The sequence below is a fragment of the Rhinolophus sinicus genome, linkage group LG06 (genome assembly GCF_036562045.2).
Source record: "Rhinolophus sinicus isolate RSC01 linkage group LG06, ASM3656204v1, whole genome shotgun sequence".
NCBI classification, from domain to species: domain Eukaryota; kingdom Metazoa; phylum Chordata; class Mammalia; order Chiroptera; family Rhinolophidae; genus Rhinolophus; species Rhinolophus sinicus.
This window is the reverse complement of record NC_133756.1, coordinates 36,192,788-36,209,776: the sequence shown is the minus strand read 5'-3', so window position 1 is coordinate 36,209,776 and position 16,989 is coordinate 36,192,788. Positions and strand designations below refer to the sequence as shown.

General features: G+C 33.7%; 1 protein-coding gene across 4 annotated transcripts in view; it reads left to right on the top strand.

Moving 5' to 3' along the window:
- Positions 1 to 16,989, top strand: part of LRRC40 (leucine rich repeat containing 40) — a 56,398-nt gene that overhangs the window by 32,016 nt on the left and 7,393 nt on the right. For 2 of the 4 annotated variants that reach the window (XM_019755082.2, XM_019755083.2), the window contains exons 10-15: positions 2,410 to 2,518; positions 5,914 to 6,021; positions 8,646 to 8,756; positions 10,590 to 10,667; positions 12,816 to 13,001; positions 15,477 to 16,911. In XM_019755082.2, the coding sequence (XP_019610641.2) occupies positions 2,410 to 2,518; positions 5,914 to 6,021; positions 8,646 to 8,756; positions 10,590 to 10,667; positions 12,816 to 13,001; positions 15,477 to 15,582 (698 nt within the window). In that variant the 3' untranslated portion in view covers positions 15,583 to 16,911. Of the gene's footprint in view, positions 1 to 2,409; positions 2,519 to 5,913; positions 6,022 to 8,645; positions 8,757 to 10,589; positions 10,668 to 12,815; positions 13,002 to 15,476; positions 16,912 to 16,989 lie in introns of those variants that run through there. The other 2 variants (XR_012497278.1, XM_074334942.1) reach the window with 2 other exon arrangements.

The window sequence follows — 16,989 nt, the reverse complement described above, 5'->3', positions numbered from 1 at the left end:
TGGGTTTTTTGCAATCCTGAGTTTTAGAATCAGCTTAATTTCTACAAAGACGTCAGCTGGGATTCTGATAGGAATTGCATTGAATCTATAGATCATTTTAGGAGACAACTGCTGTCTTAGGTTTTTAAGTGAAAAATTCAGTAAATGCTCATGGTAAAAAAAAATCTTTTTTCAACAAATACAGGATATACCGTGTTTCCCCAAAAATAAGACCTAGCCGGACCATCAGCTCTAATGTGTCTTTTGGAGCAAAAATTAATATAAGACCCGGTCTTTATTTTAATATAACATAATGTAATATATAATATAGTATAATACCAGGTCTTATATAATATATAATATGGTACAATATAATCTAATATATTATAATATAATACCAGGTCTTATATTAATTTTTGCTCCAAAAGATGCATTAGAGCTGATGGTCCGACTAGGTCTTATTTTCAGGGAAACATGATATAATGAAAAGTAAATCTATCTCTCACACTAGTCCTCTCCCACGAGACAATAGTATCCCTCTTTACATTTTCATTGATGCTGATTGATATAGCTCTTTGGAAAGTGTTGCGAATATTCTTTCTCAATATATAATCGTGGTAGCATACATGTATGTTTAAAAAATAATGCTGGGGTTTTTTGCTGGTTTAATATTGTCTCTGCTGATGTAATTTGGCAATATATATTATACATTCTTTAATGTGACATATCCAAACTGCTAAGGAACTTCTAGATATCGAATCATTCACTTGATATTAATTTTTCCTTGATGTATTTTATTTCTACTTGATATTTTGTCATTTATTCTGTGCTACTTCTATAAATAAAATATATGATATTTGCAGGGGAAGTAATAGTTTTAAAAATTATTGAGTGGGGCCGGCCCGGTGGCTCAGGCGGTTAGAGCTCCGTGCTCCTAACTCCGAAGGCTGCCGGTTCGATTCCCACATGGGCCAGTGGGCTCTCAACCACAAGGTTGCCAGTTCAATTCCTCGAGTCCCTCAAGGGATGGTGGGCTCTGCCCCCTGCAACTAAGATTGAACACGGCACCTTGAGCTGAGCTGCCTCCCGGATGGCTCAGTTCTTGGTTGGAGCGCGGGCTCTCAACCACAAGGTTGCCAGTTCAATTCCTCGACTCCCGCAAGGGATGGTGGGCAGCGCCCCCTGCAAGTAAAATTGAACACGGCACCTTGAGCTGAGCTGCCGCTGAGCTCCCGATGGCTCAGTTGGTTGGAGCCTGTCCTCTCAACCACAAGGTTGCCGGTTCGACTCCCGCAAGGGATGGTGGGCTGTACCCCCTGCAACTAGCAACGGCAACTGGACCTGGAGCTGAGCTGTGCCCTCCACAACTAAGACTGCAAGAACAACAACTTGAAGCTGAACAGAACCCTCCACAACTAAGATTGAAAGGACAACAATTTGACCATTGTTCCCAATAAAAAAAGTCCTGTTCCCCTTCCCCAATAAAATCTTTAAAAAAAAAAAAAAAGTTGTTGACTGATGAACAACTGATGAGCTCAATGCAAGAGAAATACACTTAGTAATATTTAACAAATGTTCATTAAATGCCCACTGGGCTGAAGCAAGATCAGGGATACTGCTCATTTTTTTTTACGTTCTTTGGGCGTGCCTTCTGCTCCTTGTGTTTGAATACTAGAACTGTTTCATCTTTTTCACATTGCTGAAAATTAATAATTTTATTTTACTTCTGTCTAGATTGCTGAAGTCTCTTTTGCCAAAACATCACAAAGCCATTTCTTTTAAATGTGTGTGATTTCTGTTTGCTTTTTATTTGATACCATACAAGGCAGTGTTAAACAGTCCTTGGAGATTAGTGAGAGGGTTGATTGTGAATGTGTGAGTATACAGGCATGCTAGGAAATGTCTATTGAAAATAAAGTCTTGCACTTGCTCAGAAAAAAGTCTTAACATAAATAAATGTATTAAAAGCTTACTTGGTTATGCAAATTGCCAGATTTTACGTGATTGGGGATAATCAGCTTCATTGTATCCTAAACTGAAAAGATAGGTCTATGCCTGTCTGGTAGACTTTTGTGGGAAATAATCTTTTTGTTTTGTTAACAGATTTCTTCTAATGGACTAATATTTTGCTTAAGAAGAAGGATTACTTATTGTTGTTTCTTCTGAGACATTATAGTTATTCTTTCCTACTTCTAAATTTCCTTATGGTAGGCTTTATTAATAGATTTTGAAGCCATATATAGTAACTTTATTTTGTATTAAATATTAAATGCACACTCAGATATGAGTTATTGGAAATGAAACGTATGACTAAAGGCATGCTCACCAATAATTTCTGGAAATTATATGTACTGTTTTTATGTAATTTTAAAATTTTAAAAATGGCTTTGTAGTATAAATACTGACTGGTTTTATATATTTTTTTCCCAGAGGATGAAGCTAACCAAAGAGACTCTGTTACTGAGACTGCCATGACACTACCAAGTGAATCCAGAGTCAACATGCATGCCATCATCACATTAAAAATATTAGACTATAGGTATGTAATTTGTGTATGTGGACATTGCAAAACACATAGGAAAATTTCAGAAATAATCCTTCTGAAAAAGGACAATTGGTAAGGAAGAATTCATCAGAATGCATTAGTGCTTAAATTAGAATAATAGCAGTTGCAAAAACAATGATAAGATAAAAGCTTTGAAAGTACAATGAACTTAAATGCCCATTCCTCAGGTGATTTGTGTTTGTTATTCTTAAGAGATAGACCAATCGTTATTAATAGTAAAATATTTGTAATAAGTATTTTGTTGTTATAAAAAATAAAACAGTGGCAGTATTGGTTGGTATAGACTGACAAAAATAACTCTCCAGATAAATCCACAAGAAAAAAAAAAGGTTTATTGGGGGAAAAAAGGAAAAAGAAACAAAAATCACCACTGCAGTGCAGGAACGCACACCTCCAACCTGGGGCTCCAACTGGTTGCCTCGTGAAGAAGGAAAGTAATGGCCAGGTTTCAAGATGGCTATTCTATTTATTAGCATCCCTAACCCTGAAGTTACCACAAAGTTTAACAGGAAGTCAGGGCTAGAGCGTCAACGGGAGCCCAGCTCCATGGTTAAGCATCCCAAGATGTCAGTTCACTTTTATCAGTTGGTAATAAAATTTTCTGCCTCTAGCACCCAGAGAAGATTTTATATTGTGGGGGTGGGAGGGGTATATATTAGTAAATAAGTATAATTTAGTTAATGAACACCTCAAGTAGGGAAGCTTGAGAGGTTGTATCCATTAATATATCTGAATGGAAGTCAAATAATATGTCATAATAATAATATGCTCTGGGTCCGCTGGTTAGCTCAGTTGGTTAGAGCGCGGTGCTCTTAACAACAAGGTTGCCGGTTCAATCCCCACATGGGCCACTGTAAGCTGCTCCCTCCACAACTAGATTGAAACAACTACTTGACTTGGAGCTGATGGGTCCTAGAAAAACACACTTAAAATAAATAAAAGTTAAAAAAATAATAATATGCTCTGGTAGCACATATATTAAATGTGAAACATTGTTGATATATAAATTGAGACAAAAGCCTAAAAATGGTAATATATTGTGGAAGTGTCTTCGATTGGGGAAAGAAGATACCTGTGCAAAGATTGGGAGTGGTTGTAAAGTGTTCTTTCAGTACTATCTAAGGCAACAAAAACAAAAATAACTAATACTGTTAAAGGTCTTGCAGTGATTGTATATATGTGGGCATTGTAATAAAAATACAAAAGAATACACACTCAAATCAGATAGGCGACTACATTTATTCAATTATCCATGCAGCCAGCATCAGTGTCTGGCTTCTTTTCCTTTATGTGTCAGTAGGAACCACCTTCTCAGCAGTCAGGATAGTCTCCTTTTCAGATTTGTTGTGTTTTTTTTCATACCATGTTTCTCCGAAAGCTGGACAATCAGCTGTAATACGTCTTTTGGAGCAAAAATTAATGTAAGACCCAGTCTTATATTTTATTATAAGTAAATATTATAAGTAAAATAAGACCGGGTCTTACATTAATTTTTGTTCCAAAAGACGTATTAGATCTGATTGACTGGCTAGGTCTTATTTTCAGGGAAACATGGTATTGTTCTCACCTCTCATTTGCCACTCTGATGTATGTAGAAATTACTACTCTACGCCAACTTCCTTCTTTGACACTAACACAAGGTAGTACTCTTCCATACTTATACTTGGGTCTGTCTTCTCATAGCATAGCATGGTAACAGCCTGTCTTATGTTCCTCATTTATTCAGTAGATATTTTTGAAGCCTATGTAGGTATCAAATTCTAAGCTAGGTGTCATACACACTGAATTATGAGACAGACTCATTTCCTGCCTTAGAATTTCTTAGTTTACAATTTCTTTTATCTCTGGCTTCCCCTACTTCCACTCTGAATGGATACCATTATTCAGTCACTATTCTGTGGTGGGCACTGTGCTAAATACTTTACATATGCTGTTGCTTTTAATCCTCCAAACAGTCTATAAACTTGTATTGATACAATTTTGTTTGGGATAGCCATTTCTGCCTTTTTTTTTTTTTCCTTTAAAGTTTATTGGGGCGACAATTGTTAGTAATCATTTCTACTTCTTAAAGGCACAGATATCACAAAAGCATAATAAAGATAGCACTTAAGACCATACGTCTTAGGTTATTTAGGTTCTAAATTTATTGTAATTTGTTTTCCTCATAGACTTTAATTGGAAAGGAGTATCCTATTTAAAATACAAATAAATTCCTAATCTCAGGGCATGCCTTCAACTAAATTTTTTAAAATAGCATGAATCTTCAAAGTTTGATTAGAATAAATCAGTTCCCCATGACTTGAGCATATCGGATTGAAGAGATAAAAATGTTGCATCTGCACAGCAGAACAAGGAGTCCTAACGCAGAAGCAGAAGGCATAATAATTATGAAATTTAGGCTATCTTTTTACCTACCTATTACAATGCTTTTCTTACACAGTTCTCCCATATAATATTGTTTTCTTGTACATACTGTCATTCATTTGGCATTCCATTGAAGAATCTTTTAAGAGGATAATGTGTTAGGCAATAAAAATTGTATGAAGAACATAAGGATAACAGCTAATTATATAACATCAACAAATTGTTAAATCTGCAAATGTCAGAATTCTACACTTTCAAGATTATATTTTATTGAAAATCCTACTGAAAGTTTTAATCTACTGAAAAGGAAGTTTATTTACAGTTGCAAAAGATCTGGCATAAATAACAGTGAATAATCCTTTACATTCTAATTTCACAGAACTGAGGTTCAGGGATGGTAAATTACAAAGCTCGTTAATGGTAGTTCCAGGGATAGTTTATTCTAAAGCCACTATCCTGTCTGCCTTGTCACATGCTAAAGGAGAGACAAATTGGTTTAGCTCACGAGAAGACTAATTTAGTATAATGTTGGACTTTTAAAAATGATTCTTGTCTTGTAGTTAACTGTATACCCAAAGAAAGTTGACAGGTAACCCATTAGAGAGTTTAAGAAAAGGAGCAAAAGCAGTTTTTCCAATTACAGATTTCATTCTATACTGAGGTAGAGGAATCCATTTACTATATTACTATCCATTTACTATATGACTTGTAGACATCTTAGACTATGAAGATGTATCTCTGCTTTTTATTCACATTGAGTATATGAATGCTCAGAAGGTATGGCACAGTGTGTTGTGTTGTGACACAGTATGTTGTCTGAATTCCTGATGGTTAACATTTTGTGGGTTGGCAGGTTTTTGTGGCACTCTTTACAGAACTGAATAATCAATTGCCTTCAAAACTTTTCCTTTAAAATCTTTAAAGTTCTTTAAAGGTGAAAAGTAATAATCATATTTATCTGGACTGCTAAAAATGATGCATTTCTTAAACCATTTTTCATTTAGTGATAAACAAACAACTTTGATTCCTGATGAAGTGTTTGATGCAGTCAAAAGCAACATTATCACTTCCATTAACTTTAGTAAGAACCTGCTATGTGAAATTCCAAAAAGGTAAGAACTGTTCATGATGCCATTTGAATTAAGTTGTAACTCATTCTCAGTTGTGTTTGCATCTTAGTTGCAAAAGTAAATATTTTTCATAGTTTTTTAGTTTGAAAGTACATGTGAAATTTCTTGCATTAATAACACTTAAGAATTTTAGCAAAATTTACTGAAGTATTCCCTGAGATACTTTTAATATTTGTTATGAGATGTATGTAGGTTTTTTAAAACTTTGTTTCTTTTTTATATTTTAGATTTGGAAAATAGATATTAGAATTATTAAAAGTATTGAAATACTTTTTCCCATGTAATTAAATATTAGAGGAAAGTGTTAAGAGACCATCCAGAGCTGGTCCATGTAGATTAATAGGAATTTTTATCTGGGGCTTTCTATTAATGAATTGCCAAGCCACTGAATTTTTCCACTAACAGTAAGAATAAAATTGACTGAGCCCTGTTAATATTTTCCTTCCAGAAAAGGATTCTTCACTTCCACATATTAGAAGTTGTTTGCATTGTATTTTGTACTGTTTAATACATCTTTGTTTATGTTAATCATAGCAAAATCTTTAGGTCATAAGAAAAAATTGGTATATGTTGAACTTTTAAAAACGATTGTTCTCTCTCAGTAAACTATGTATCCAAAGAAAGTTGACAAATCACCTTGCAATTAAAACAACAGTAAGGGAGACAAAATAGGACAGTGTTAAAGAACTTGGGGCAATAGAGTCAATTGCTTGTATCTGTATCCCAGATCTACAAGCTGGAGGCTTTGGTCTGGGCAAATAGCTGTTCTTGGTTTTCTCACCTGTGAAGTAGAGATAATAATGGTACCTATTTATAAGAATTAAATTAAATGACATAATCCACATAAAGCACTCAACGAGTGCCTAGCCCTTAGTAAGCGCTTAAGTACTTAAAAAGATGATTTGGGAAAATAGAATGGCTTTCATCTGACTACAAAAATAACTTTTTAGATGTTTAAAATTTTTACCAAGTCAGACAAACTATAATTTGCTTTCTATTTTACAGAGCATATTTTAGGGAATGTAGGTGATAAAAGATGATAACTAAGAAATTCCGTTGCAAATGGGGATCTAGTCCATCTCATTCTCTCCTATTTAAGGTCTTAGAGGATATTTCATAGAATAGGTGAGCATTTAGATTTGCTATCAGATAGGATAAGTTTACCTTGGGGATCCTCGATGGAACAAGTTAATTGAGAGCGAAGATGGAAGGAGTTAAAAGACTTTGCCTTATTATTTACTTTCTCACTTTATCCTATGGTCTGGTTATTCTTATGCAAAACAATATGTTACTCTATTACCACAGTTATTTCATCATATTTTTAGCAGTTTAGAAGGCCAGAGAAGACATATAGTAGAGACATACCTTGCTGTAGACAATTTCTGAACCACTTTCCCTCTTTCTTAAATTTTTATTTCACAAATCAGTTTTCACCATATTCTAATTGTAAAAGTAATTTTTATTAATAAAGTCTTGGACTAAATGAAAGGACAAATTATTTTTAGTCCCATCACTGATTTATTCTATTAACTCGTGGCATATTTTATTTCAAGCTATTCCCCATTTATAATTATATTATAATTTTTATCTTGACTGGTTAATTTGTTATAAGTAGTTCCCTATGTTGTAAACAACACTTTTGAAATCTAATTTATATGTTATAAGTTGATTATGGCAATAAGTAAAAACAAACATATTGTTTCTTTAGGCCAGATTTCCAGAAGAATTATGAAATCAAAGACTATGACTCTTGATACATATATCCAAAAATTTGCCAAAAAAGTTTTATCAGTTACATATCCAAACTCATGTATCTCTCACTATATCTTTTTTAGCACAGCATTTGATATTCTTTGTTTTTCTCTTTGCTAATATAGATAAAAATGACTTATAGTTTAATTTCTTGGCAAATCACATATAACATTTCTTGTTCTTATGTAGTTAAATTCATAACATACTTTAAAACTACTCAACTTGACTAGGCTTACTTAGAAATGTTTAATTCTTCCTCTGTAAGTCTTTGACTTAAGTTACTTAGTAGTGACACTTTCCAAACCTAGGAATTAACTTAATGTTTTCTTTCCATCATGACTAAATGTAATGATAATTTAGTAAATAACAAATACTACGCTATACTTCTAAAATGTTGAGATATCGTATTTAAAAACAAACAAACACTTTGAAGTACCCAGATGGTATTATATTATACAGTCTATAAAGAAAAGTACTGTGTTCCAGAATATATGTCTAACAGTTTATTTTGTGGATTCAAGTCATTGACAGAATATAGTATAAAAATTGCCTAGATTTGATTTTTCTTCTTTGTACTGGTTTAAATATAAAATAAAGAGGTTCTTAAACTTCAACATACATTTAAGGACAATAGAATTTTTGGGACTGATAAGATTAAGGCTGTTTTTAAAATATATGTTTTTATCAGTTACACATCCAAACTGATTGAAATTTTTATGAGAAAAGTAGAAGTTACACACAAATCTGAATTAGCAGAAATAATTACAGGATTTTCCCTTCTATGGTCTGCTTATAGTTTTGAAGTTCTGACAGTGAACTCAAGTGCTAACATTTTGAAATTATTTTTGTTTCAGGATTGTAGAACTAAAGGAAATGGTTTCTGATGTCAATCTCAGTTTTAATAAACTTTCTTTTATATCTTTGGAATTATGTATGCTTCAGAAATTGACTTTTTTAGATCTCAGGTATTTATTGATACTATTTCTTTACTTTTTTATAATTTGTCTTTGAGTTTTGCCTAACTTTTACCCTTTCCCTCGTATTTTCCTAAGTAAATATGGAAATTGTTATTAGTTTACTAATAATATATTAGGAGAAACCTAAAATCAAGCATTTGGGAAATATTTTAATCAGATAGCTATCATTTGTAGGCAATTTACAAGTTAAGTAATGAGAGAACTATTTAAAATACGAGAAAATCTGAACACATTCTTTAGATCCATTGCTTATGCAAAATTAGAAATGATACATGGAAGTGTTTGCTTCACATTGTTCCTTTCCTGAAAGTAACAGCATAAAACTTTCAAAGCCCCATGCTGGCACAGCAGCTAGAATGGCTTCTCTTAAAAAGAACCTATTTGGTTTCAAAAAATTATATAAAACATGCAAGGCCAGAAAGAAAAAAAAACCACTATGAGTGGCAACAAAAAGAAAAACTGCTTATGGCTCTGTAAAGTTAAATTTAAGTGTATTCTAAGTTGAAGTGACAAGATCAGAAGTATCACAGTTCTTTGAAGGTAATAATGTATGTCTCAGGGTTATATAGTCATTTATTTATTTGGACTTTAAAACTATTTGTGAAGTATAACTCTACTACTGGACTTCTTACTGCTCAGATATTGTTACTAAGTGTGTTTTTAGTTTATTTAAAGCATAGCTCCTCTTGTTCTACTCAAGCAGTAGTCAAATAACAATAAGGTAAATTATATCTGTTTGAGGATTTATTCTTCCTGTAGAGATAAAAATATTTTGCTTGCGTGTTTAGAGCAAATCTACTAATACTGTGCTCCTACTAAACGTAGACTTTCTTCTATTTTCAGGTGGCAATTACACTGGCTAAACAGTGTAAAACCACATTTTAGTTCAGTATTAACAGCAGGGAGAATGAATTCATGTCCCATTGCTGCTGTCTTTCTTTTTGTCCCATTCTTCTGTGTGTGTGTGTGTGTGTGTGTGTGTGTGTATTTATATATATACACTTAACAGATTAGGCTTGATTTCTGAACACAAAGAAATAGGTTAGAGAACATTATTTGGTTGTAATAGGACATTATTTAGTTGTAATAGCCATGTACTTGGATGTAATTTTCTCACAGATATTTTCTGTTATTATTAGTTATACAGCCTCTAGAATTCTTCTACCTTGTTAACCTTTCTTCTAGCATTGTTCCCAGATTCTTCCAGTAGTAAATGAGATTCTGTTTACTGCCATGTTTCATCATAAGATCCCCCCAAAAATGCATTGTGCATATTGAAATTCTAAACTTAGAGTGGAAATGGACTTCTTAATACTTACGTAGTAGAAAGCTCCAAGTTTCTAAATATGCAGAATCTTGTTGCTTCCCTGTTTTCATTTTTTCTGTAAAATATTTCAGTTCTTTTTAGAATAGAATTTCATGTCTATATGCAAGATATATGAATTAACACCAATCAAATATCTGTGGTATGAAATAATGTGGTACATACAGGCATGATCTAAAGTGTGCTGACCGTGAGAAGTATTGCTGAGCTCAGTTTGAAGGAGTAAGGGATTAGTTTACAGTGTTTGCCTTGCTAAATTTATTATTAAAGAGTTTATTGCTTTATGAATTGGTAGCATATTGGTATTAGGATTTGGCACACTAATCAAATACCTGAGGCTGCCGACTGTCTTAGCATTGTTAGGACTCAGCCTTAAGGAGATCAGGTCAAAGATGGACAAACTGAGCTATGTAATTTTTTTATAATTTTTCAAAATTTCATTATTAAAGTTGTACAAACTTTTTTTGTAAATTATCTTTTTTTTTTTTCCAATTTAGAAACAATTTTTTAAGTTCTTTGCCTGAAGAAATGGAATCATTGATAAGACTACAAACAATCAATCTTTCCTTTAACAGGTAAGAGACAGAACAGATAAATCTGTGACTAACAATTATTCTGTGGAAAATTTGTAAGTCTTACTAGAGAATACAACTTAAAGAGCCAAAAACACAAAAAGGCCCTATGTTTTTACTTTATGTCACCATCCAGGTTTATTTTCACTTAGTTCTACTTAGAGTTGAAAGTGATATTGCTATCTCAGAATTTTCACAACTGATGTCCAGTAGATTTTTTTGTTCCTTTTAACCATTTTAAGAAACTTGTGGCCTAGTAGGAAAACAAATATTCAAATAATTATAATTGCTATAATGGAAGCTTAGTGCATAGACAAAAGTGTTTCCTTTTCCAAAAGTGAACGTAGAGGAAGTAGCATTGAAACAGAGACTTGAAAAGTAGATAGAGATTCGCCAGACACCCAGGGATAGGGCATCCCAGGCAGAGCAGATAGCATGTACGGTACTAAGCTCAGGGTTGTGAGAGCATATCTTTGGGACCCTTCAAGAAGTTCAGTATGGCTCGGACCATGAGGTGAGGAGTGGGAAGAATAGAAAGAACAAATGAAATTGAGCATGTAAGCAGTAGCCAGCCCTTTAAGAGCTTTTTATGCCAAATGAAACTTAGATTTTATTCTTCAATCACTATAAAGATACTGCCCATAATTAAGGATAGCTAATATTTATTGGGAGCTTTTTATCTGCTCCCAAAGTACTGGACTAAGTACATGTATTTTCTTATTTAATCCTCACAAAAGCCCTACATAGTAGATTCTGTTGTTATGGCCAGTTAAAAATGGAGGATTAGGAGTTAAGGAACTCTCCTAGGGTTCACAGAGATAGTTAATTATAGAGTTGAGATCAGAGCCCAGGTGGTTTGACTTCCAAAGTTGGGGCTCTTAACAACGTCATATTGTTTTCTATGATGAAAGTTGATTTTGGTAACAATTTAATTTAAATATTAATAGCTAACATTTACTGTATTCCAGCTACTACCTGAAGGTTTTCAATTCAATTCACTCAATCCTTATAACAGTGTGTACATTTTGTACTGTTATTCCTCATTGACAAGTGAGGAAGCTAGGGCACAGTGATGTGAAAATGCTCCCTATTTAAATTTTTGTTCTGTCTGCTCCATTATTTTTGCTTTATATGTATGCACTTCTCAGATCTCTCCTAATTTTCATTTGTGAATTGAATTATCAATTTGTGAGTTGTTTATTCAGCTGTCAATTGCATTGTCAGGTAATGTCTGGGGAGGTGGCAAAAGCTAACCCTAACTTCTGTGTTGGCAGATGAGCCGCCTGCTTTTTAGTTACCTTGTTCACGGGTTGGTGGGGAAGCAGAGGAGGAGGGCGCCCTGGGCGACGTTTGCTCCATCTGCACTCATGATTGTTGGCTCCTCAGTCCCTCTGGAATGGCAGTGCTCCCTGGAGTTTACCCTTCACTCTTGCATTTTTTTGTTTCGACGCAGCCAAGGAAGGGCAGTATGGGAAGTGAAAGGTCACAGCTAGAAAGTTCTCCTTCAGTCCCTCTTCGTCTTTTCTAGTCCAGGCCTGCAGTTTGCCTCACACTGAAACCGTGCCAGCATCTGTACCCCAAGGGACCCTCAACAACCTTGTGTTCATTGCTCTGAGAGCCATTAGACTTCCCATCAATCTTGTGGCATCTTAAGGGTTACTTTGGATGAGGAAGCTAGTAGCCAACGTTAGTTTGTCATCTTCTCAGGAGCCAAAATGCACTTATTTTTGAAACTTCAGTAAAAGCAAAATATAAATCTCGAATTTTCACTTAATGGCAGTGATTCTGTTTTATAAGAAATAAAAGTGAAGTAAGGAAGAATACCTACATGGAAACATTTTATAGAGAATCTGAGATTTCCTTATCTCCTGGCTGTGAAAAGGAAAACATGGGAGAATGGACTGCAACTTTTGTTTGATTTTATACAATAAATAGAAACTGCTACAAGTCTGTCCACTTAACATATTTCCAGGTTTCCAAAATTAGTCCATTTTCTTTATTTTCTGGAAAATTTGAAAATAGAGAGGACTTATATAAAATAACTTACACTAAAGAAAACTTTATTTCATGATATCAAACTTCAGATCATGTATTTGAAGGAATGATTTTTCCTCTGATTCCAATATACTTATTCTGTTCGTATATTAATAGGCTCAAAATACTACCTGAAGTTCTATATCGCATCCCTACACTTGAAACAATTTTGATTAGTAACAATCAGGTTGGATCTGTGGACCCTGAAAAATTGAAGAAAATGGAAAATCTGATCACATTGGACCTGCAAAATAATGACCTCCTACAAATTCCACCAGAGCTCGGTAATTGTGTGAACTTAAGGTAACTACACCATTCTACTAAGTTTTTCCATTTACTTGATTGATTTACTGAAGTGTCATTTTGTTTACCTCTGTTGAGGTAGTGCAGGAAAGTTGAAGTAAAAGTATATTTAAATATAGTAAATGATTGTTTCTTTTGAGAAACAATGAGAAAAGGATTGATCCTTTTCTCTTTTTTATTGTGTAAAAATGTCAGGGAAATATAAACTCCTTAGCTGTGCATATAGGGTGTTTAAGATCTAATGACAGAATACGACCATTTATTTCAAGTTGGCTTCACTCCAGGGCGTGGTCTTCCTCACTCTTTGTGTTTGCTGTTACCTCAGCCTCAAATGCCTTTATCCTGCTTTTATCAGTAATCAACTTAAATATCACCTTTGCAAACCTTCCCTATTCTCCAGGCACAGTTAGTCGCTCCTGATTTTCCATCCTGCTTTGTTTAGACTCATGTACCATCTCTTTGTCCTCCTTTAGATATAGTTGTCCCAGTGCCTGGAACAAAGTAGGCTCCCAATAAGTGCTTTTTAAGTGACTATAAAGGGAGTCTGAGATCTCAACAGAAAGCCAAGTAGTTAAGCAGAATGTGTCAGAAATAATTTCATTATTGAAAACGGCATGTGATGGTTTGACATATTTTACTAGGACAGCACCGGCATCTGCTCTGGTACCTCTTTGTAGTGAATTATACGAGGCAAATGCAGTTGCTTCTCATTATTTGCAGCAGTTGTATTCTATAAAGTCTCTGTAAACACCAAAATAGTGAATACTGAACCATTACTCCTAGGGGAAGTACAAGAGTTAGGTTCTTTGGAGCCTCTGTGTCACAACATTTTCATCAACCAATCAATGCATAACCTTATTTTTTGTGTGCTTCTTTATTAAGACACCTTATTTAATAGTATTGCTTCATTAACATTGAACTATGGCCGAAGAGCACTGTAACTCCTGCCTGAATGAAGCTTATCTAACATGTATAAACAAGGCACATGACAGCCTTGTTTAAGAAAACTAGATGACGCTTCAGCACTACACTTGCAGGCTATTTTAAACAGTTAAATCACCAACAAGTACAAAAATACAAAAAATGTTGCACTGAGTAGACCACAACAAGGCCACTTGTTTACAGTAGGAGGGCTGAAACAAGAAGGCAAAGCGTCACCTTGTTCAACTTCAGCTGTGAGTGTGCCTAGCAAGCAACTCAAATTTTTCGTTGCTCTGTGCACGTCCAAAAATGACTTTGAAAGTGCCATGCCATGTCTATTGATTTTCGGGTTACAAATAAATTTTAGTGAGTAGGCCAATTAGCAAATATGAAGTCTGTGAATAACGAGGATTGACTGTAATTAACTCATTTTTTAATAAATTACGAAAATCAACCTTTAGTAGAATTTCCAAGACACATACAAGTATTTGAAGATATAAAATTTAGATCTATTGTATGAAATGGTGTGAATCTTTGACTTTTGTTTACACAAGCACTTAAGTTATTGAACATTAATAAAATTCTATCTTATAATTTAAGGAATTTCATTAATTATACAAAGAAATAAACCAACAAGCTCTTAAATCTTAAATTGAATTTTATTTCAGAACATGTAAATAGATTTTTATATGTGTATCTGGTCAAGGGTGTGAGAAGGCAGACGTGCTAATGTTTCCCAGGTGGGGGATATATTGATTACATTATAGTCTGTGGAACGAGTACTTGTTGGTATGCTCGTTGTATACTTGTGAGGTATAGAATTCAACCATTTAGTATGTGGTCATCATAAGATTGAGAAGAGGATGGGTTAAATGGTAGTTCAGTGCTCCTCCTTTTAATAGCTGTGTGTGATCTTAGGTAAGTCTGTCTTCCCTAAATTTGCATTTCCTTTACCTCTAAAATAGGAATATTAATGGTGTGTACATCCTAGGGTTATTAAAATAACTAAGAGAATCAGTGAATTTAAACTACTTAGCACAGTACCTTTCACATAATAAGTATTCGATTCATGTTGTTTTGGTTATTATTGTAGTTATAATTCCAACTTTTTTAATGCTTAGAAAAAAAATACACACATTTTTGTTTATAAACTTGCAAATGAGGGCCAGCCCAGTGACTCAGGCGGTTGGAGCTCCGTGCTCCTAACACCGAAGGCTGCCAGTTCAATTCCCACATGGACCAGTGGGCTCTCACCCACAAGGTTGCCGGTTCGATTCCTGGAGTCCCGCAAGATATGGCACCTTGAGCTGAAGGTGGGACCCCTGCATCTAACAATGACAACTGGACCTGGAGCTGAGCTGCGCCCTCCACAACTAAGACTGAAAGGACAACAACTTGACTTGGAAAAAAGTCCTGGAAGTACACACTGTTCCCCAATAAAGTCCTGTTCCCCTTCTCCAGTAAAATCTTTAAAAAAAACAAAAAACTTGCAAATGAAATTAGAAGCCTCCTGAATGTAAAATGTTAAATTCTTAATTTCTCTCTTCTGTTTAGAACATTACTACTAGATGGAAATCCATTCCGTGTTCCTCGAGCAGCCATATTAATGAAAGGAACAGCTGCTATTCTGGAATATTTGAGAGACCGAATTCCTACTTAAATTGGAGTTGTTTTATAATCTTGGTAATATTAAGTTTTTGAATTCTTACATTGATAACTAACATTTTTCTAAGGTGTTGTGTACATTTGTGATGGTGATGACCATGTATAGTATTCATACATATATTCTGAATGTTTTGTAACAGATTTATCCTACTCATTTTCATTCCTATGTAATACAGTAAACACTTTCTTCAAAAGTGAATTATTATTTAATGTAGTTTAATATTTTTATAAAGACAAAGCATTTTTGTAGAAGTGGATTTTTTTTCCCCATTTCTGTTTGTGTGACATATAATCTGATCAAATTACTTGAGTATGACCATCCAATTTCTCTTTTTATTCGATATAAAATTGAATTTTATTCAGTATTGTTCTTTGACATTAAAAAAAATAAGTTTTCATTACCCATAATAGGACTTTTGTGGTATATTGGTATCAGTATAAGTTTTACATTAATATTTGCTGTATTGTTTTTAATCTAGTTGAAATGTTTCTAGCCTTTCTCCATGTTTTATGAAATCATTTTGTCAGGGTTTCTAATGTCACAGAAATGCTACACAAGATATAGTTATTGGTAGAGAAAATAGTAAAAATGTTGTTACAATTACTCTCACAATTTTCACTTTAAAACTTGACAAGTTTTTTCAATGATGTCTTAGTATTAAGTTTCCAAACAATAATCTGGTACTTCTAGATTCAAGAAATCTAAAGAGATTAGACCTGCATATTTTCACCTCAGAGTGTGTGCAGTGAAAAATACCTTTTGTTCTTTTTTAAAGAAGTACCTAAGACCTTAGTTTATTAATTCTATAGATATCAGCAACTGAAAATCACACATAACATATACTGCATAGAAATCTTGAAATGTACTTTGTTTAAATACTTACTAAACAGGTATTTGTATACATAATCTACTCTGGGAGTGAATTCTAATCTAACTTTGTGCATTTTTTTTTTCCCAGGACCTTAATGTTAAAATTTGCTTGTAATCTTCATAATACTAAACTTGTAGTCATGTGGTAATTTTCTGAAAGGGAAGATGTTATAGATGAACTTCATTTAATAAAAATCATATATAAACGTTTTTATTTATACCAAAAATATCAGAAGTAGGCTAATCAGTCATGATAAAACTAACCATGTGATTCTATTAAGTAGGCAAACAGTATAATGTATATTAATTTATATAGATAAATGGGTAGGTAGGTAGGTAGGTAGATAGATAGTTTTTGGATAATTGAGGCATGCTCATATTATGAAAAAAATCATTGCTTATAAAGATAAATGTACATGTTCATAATAAAAGTTACGTTTTTTCAAATAAGAATTACATTTGTGTTTTTGTTTAAAAGAAACATGTTCTTTTCATACTACAGGTCTGTGGCTAAGAAATCTGCTTTGATAT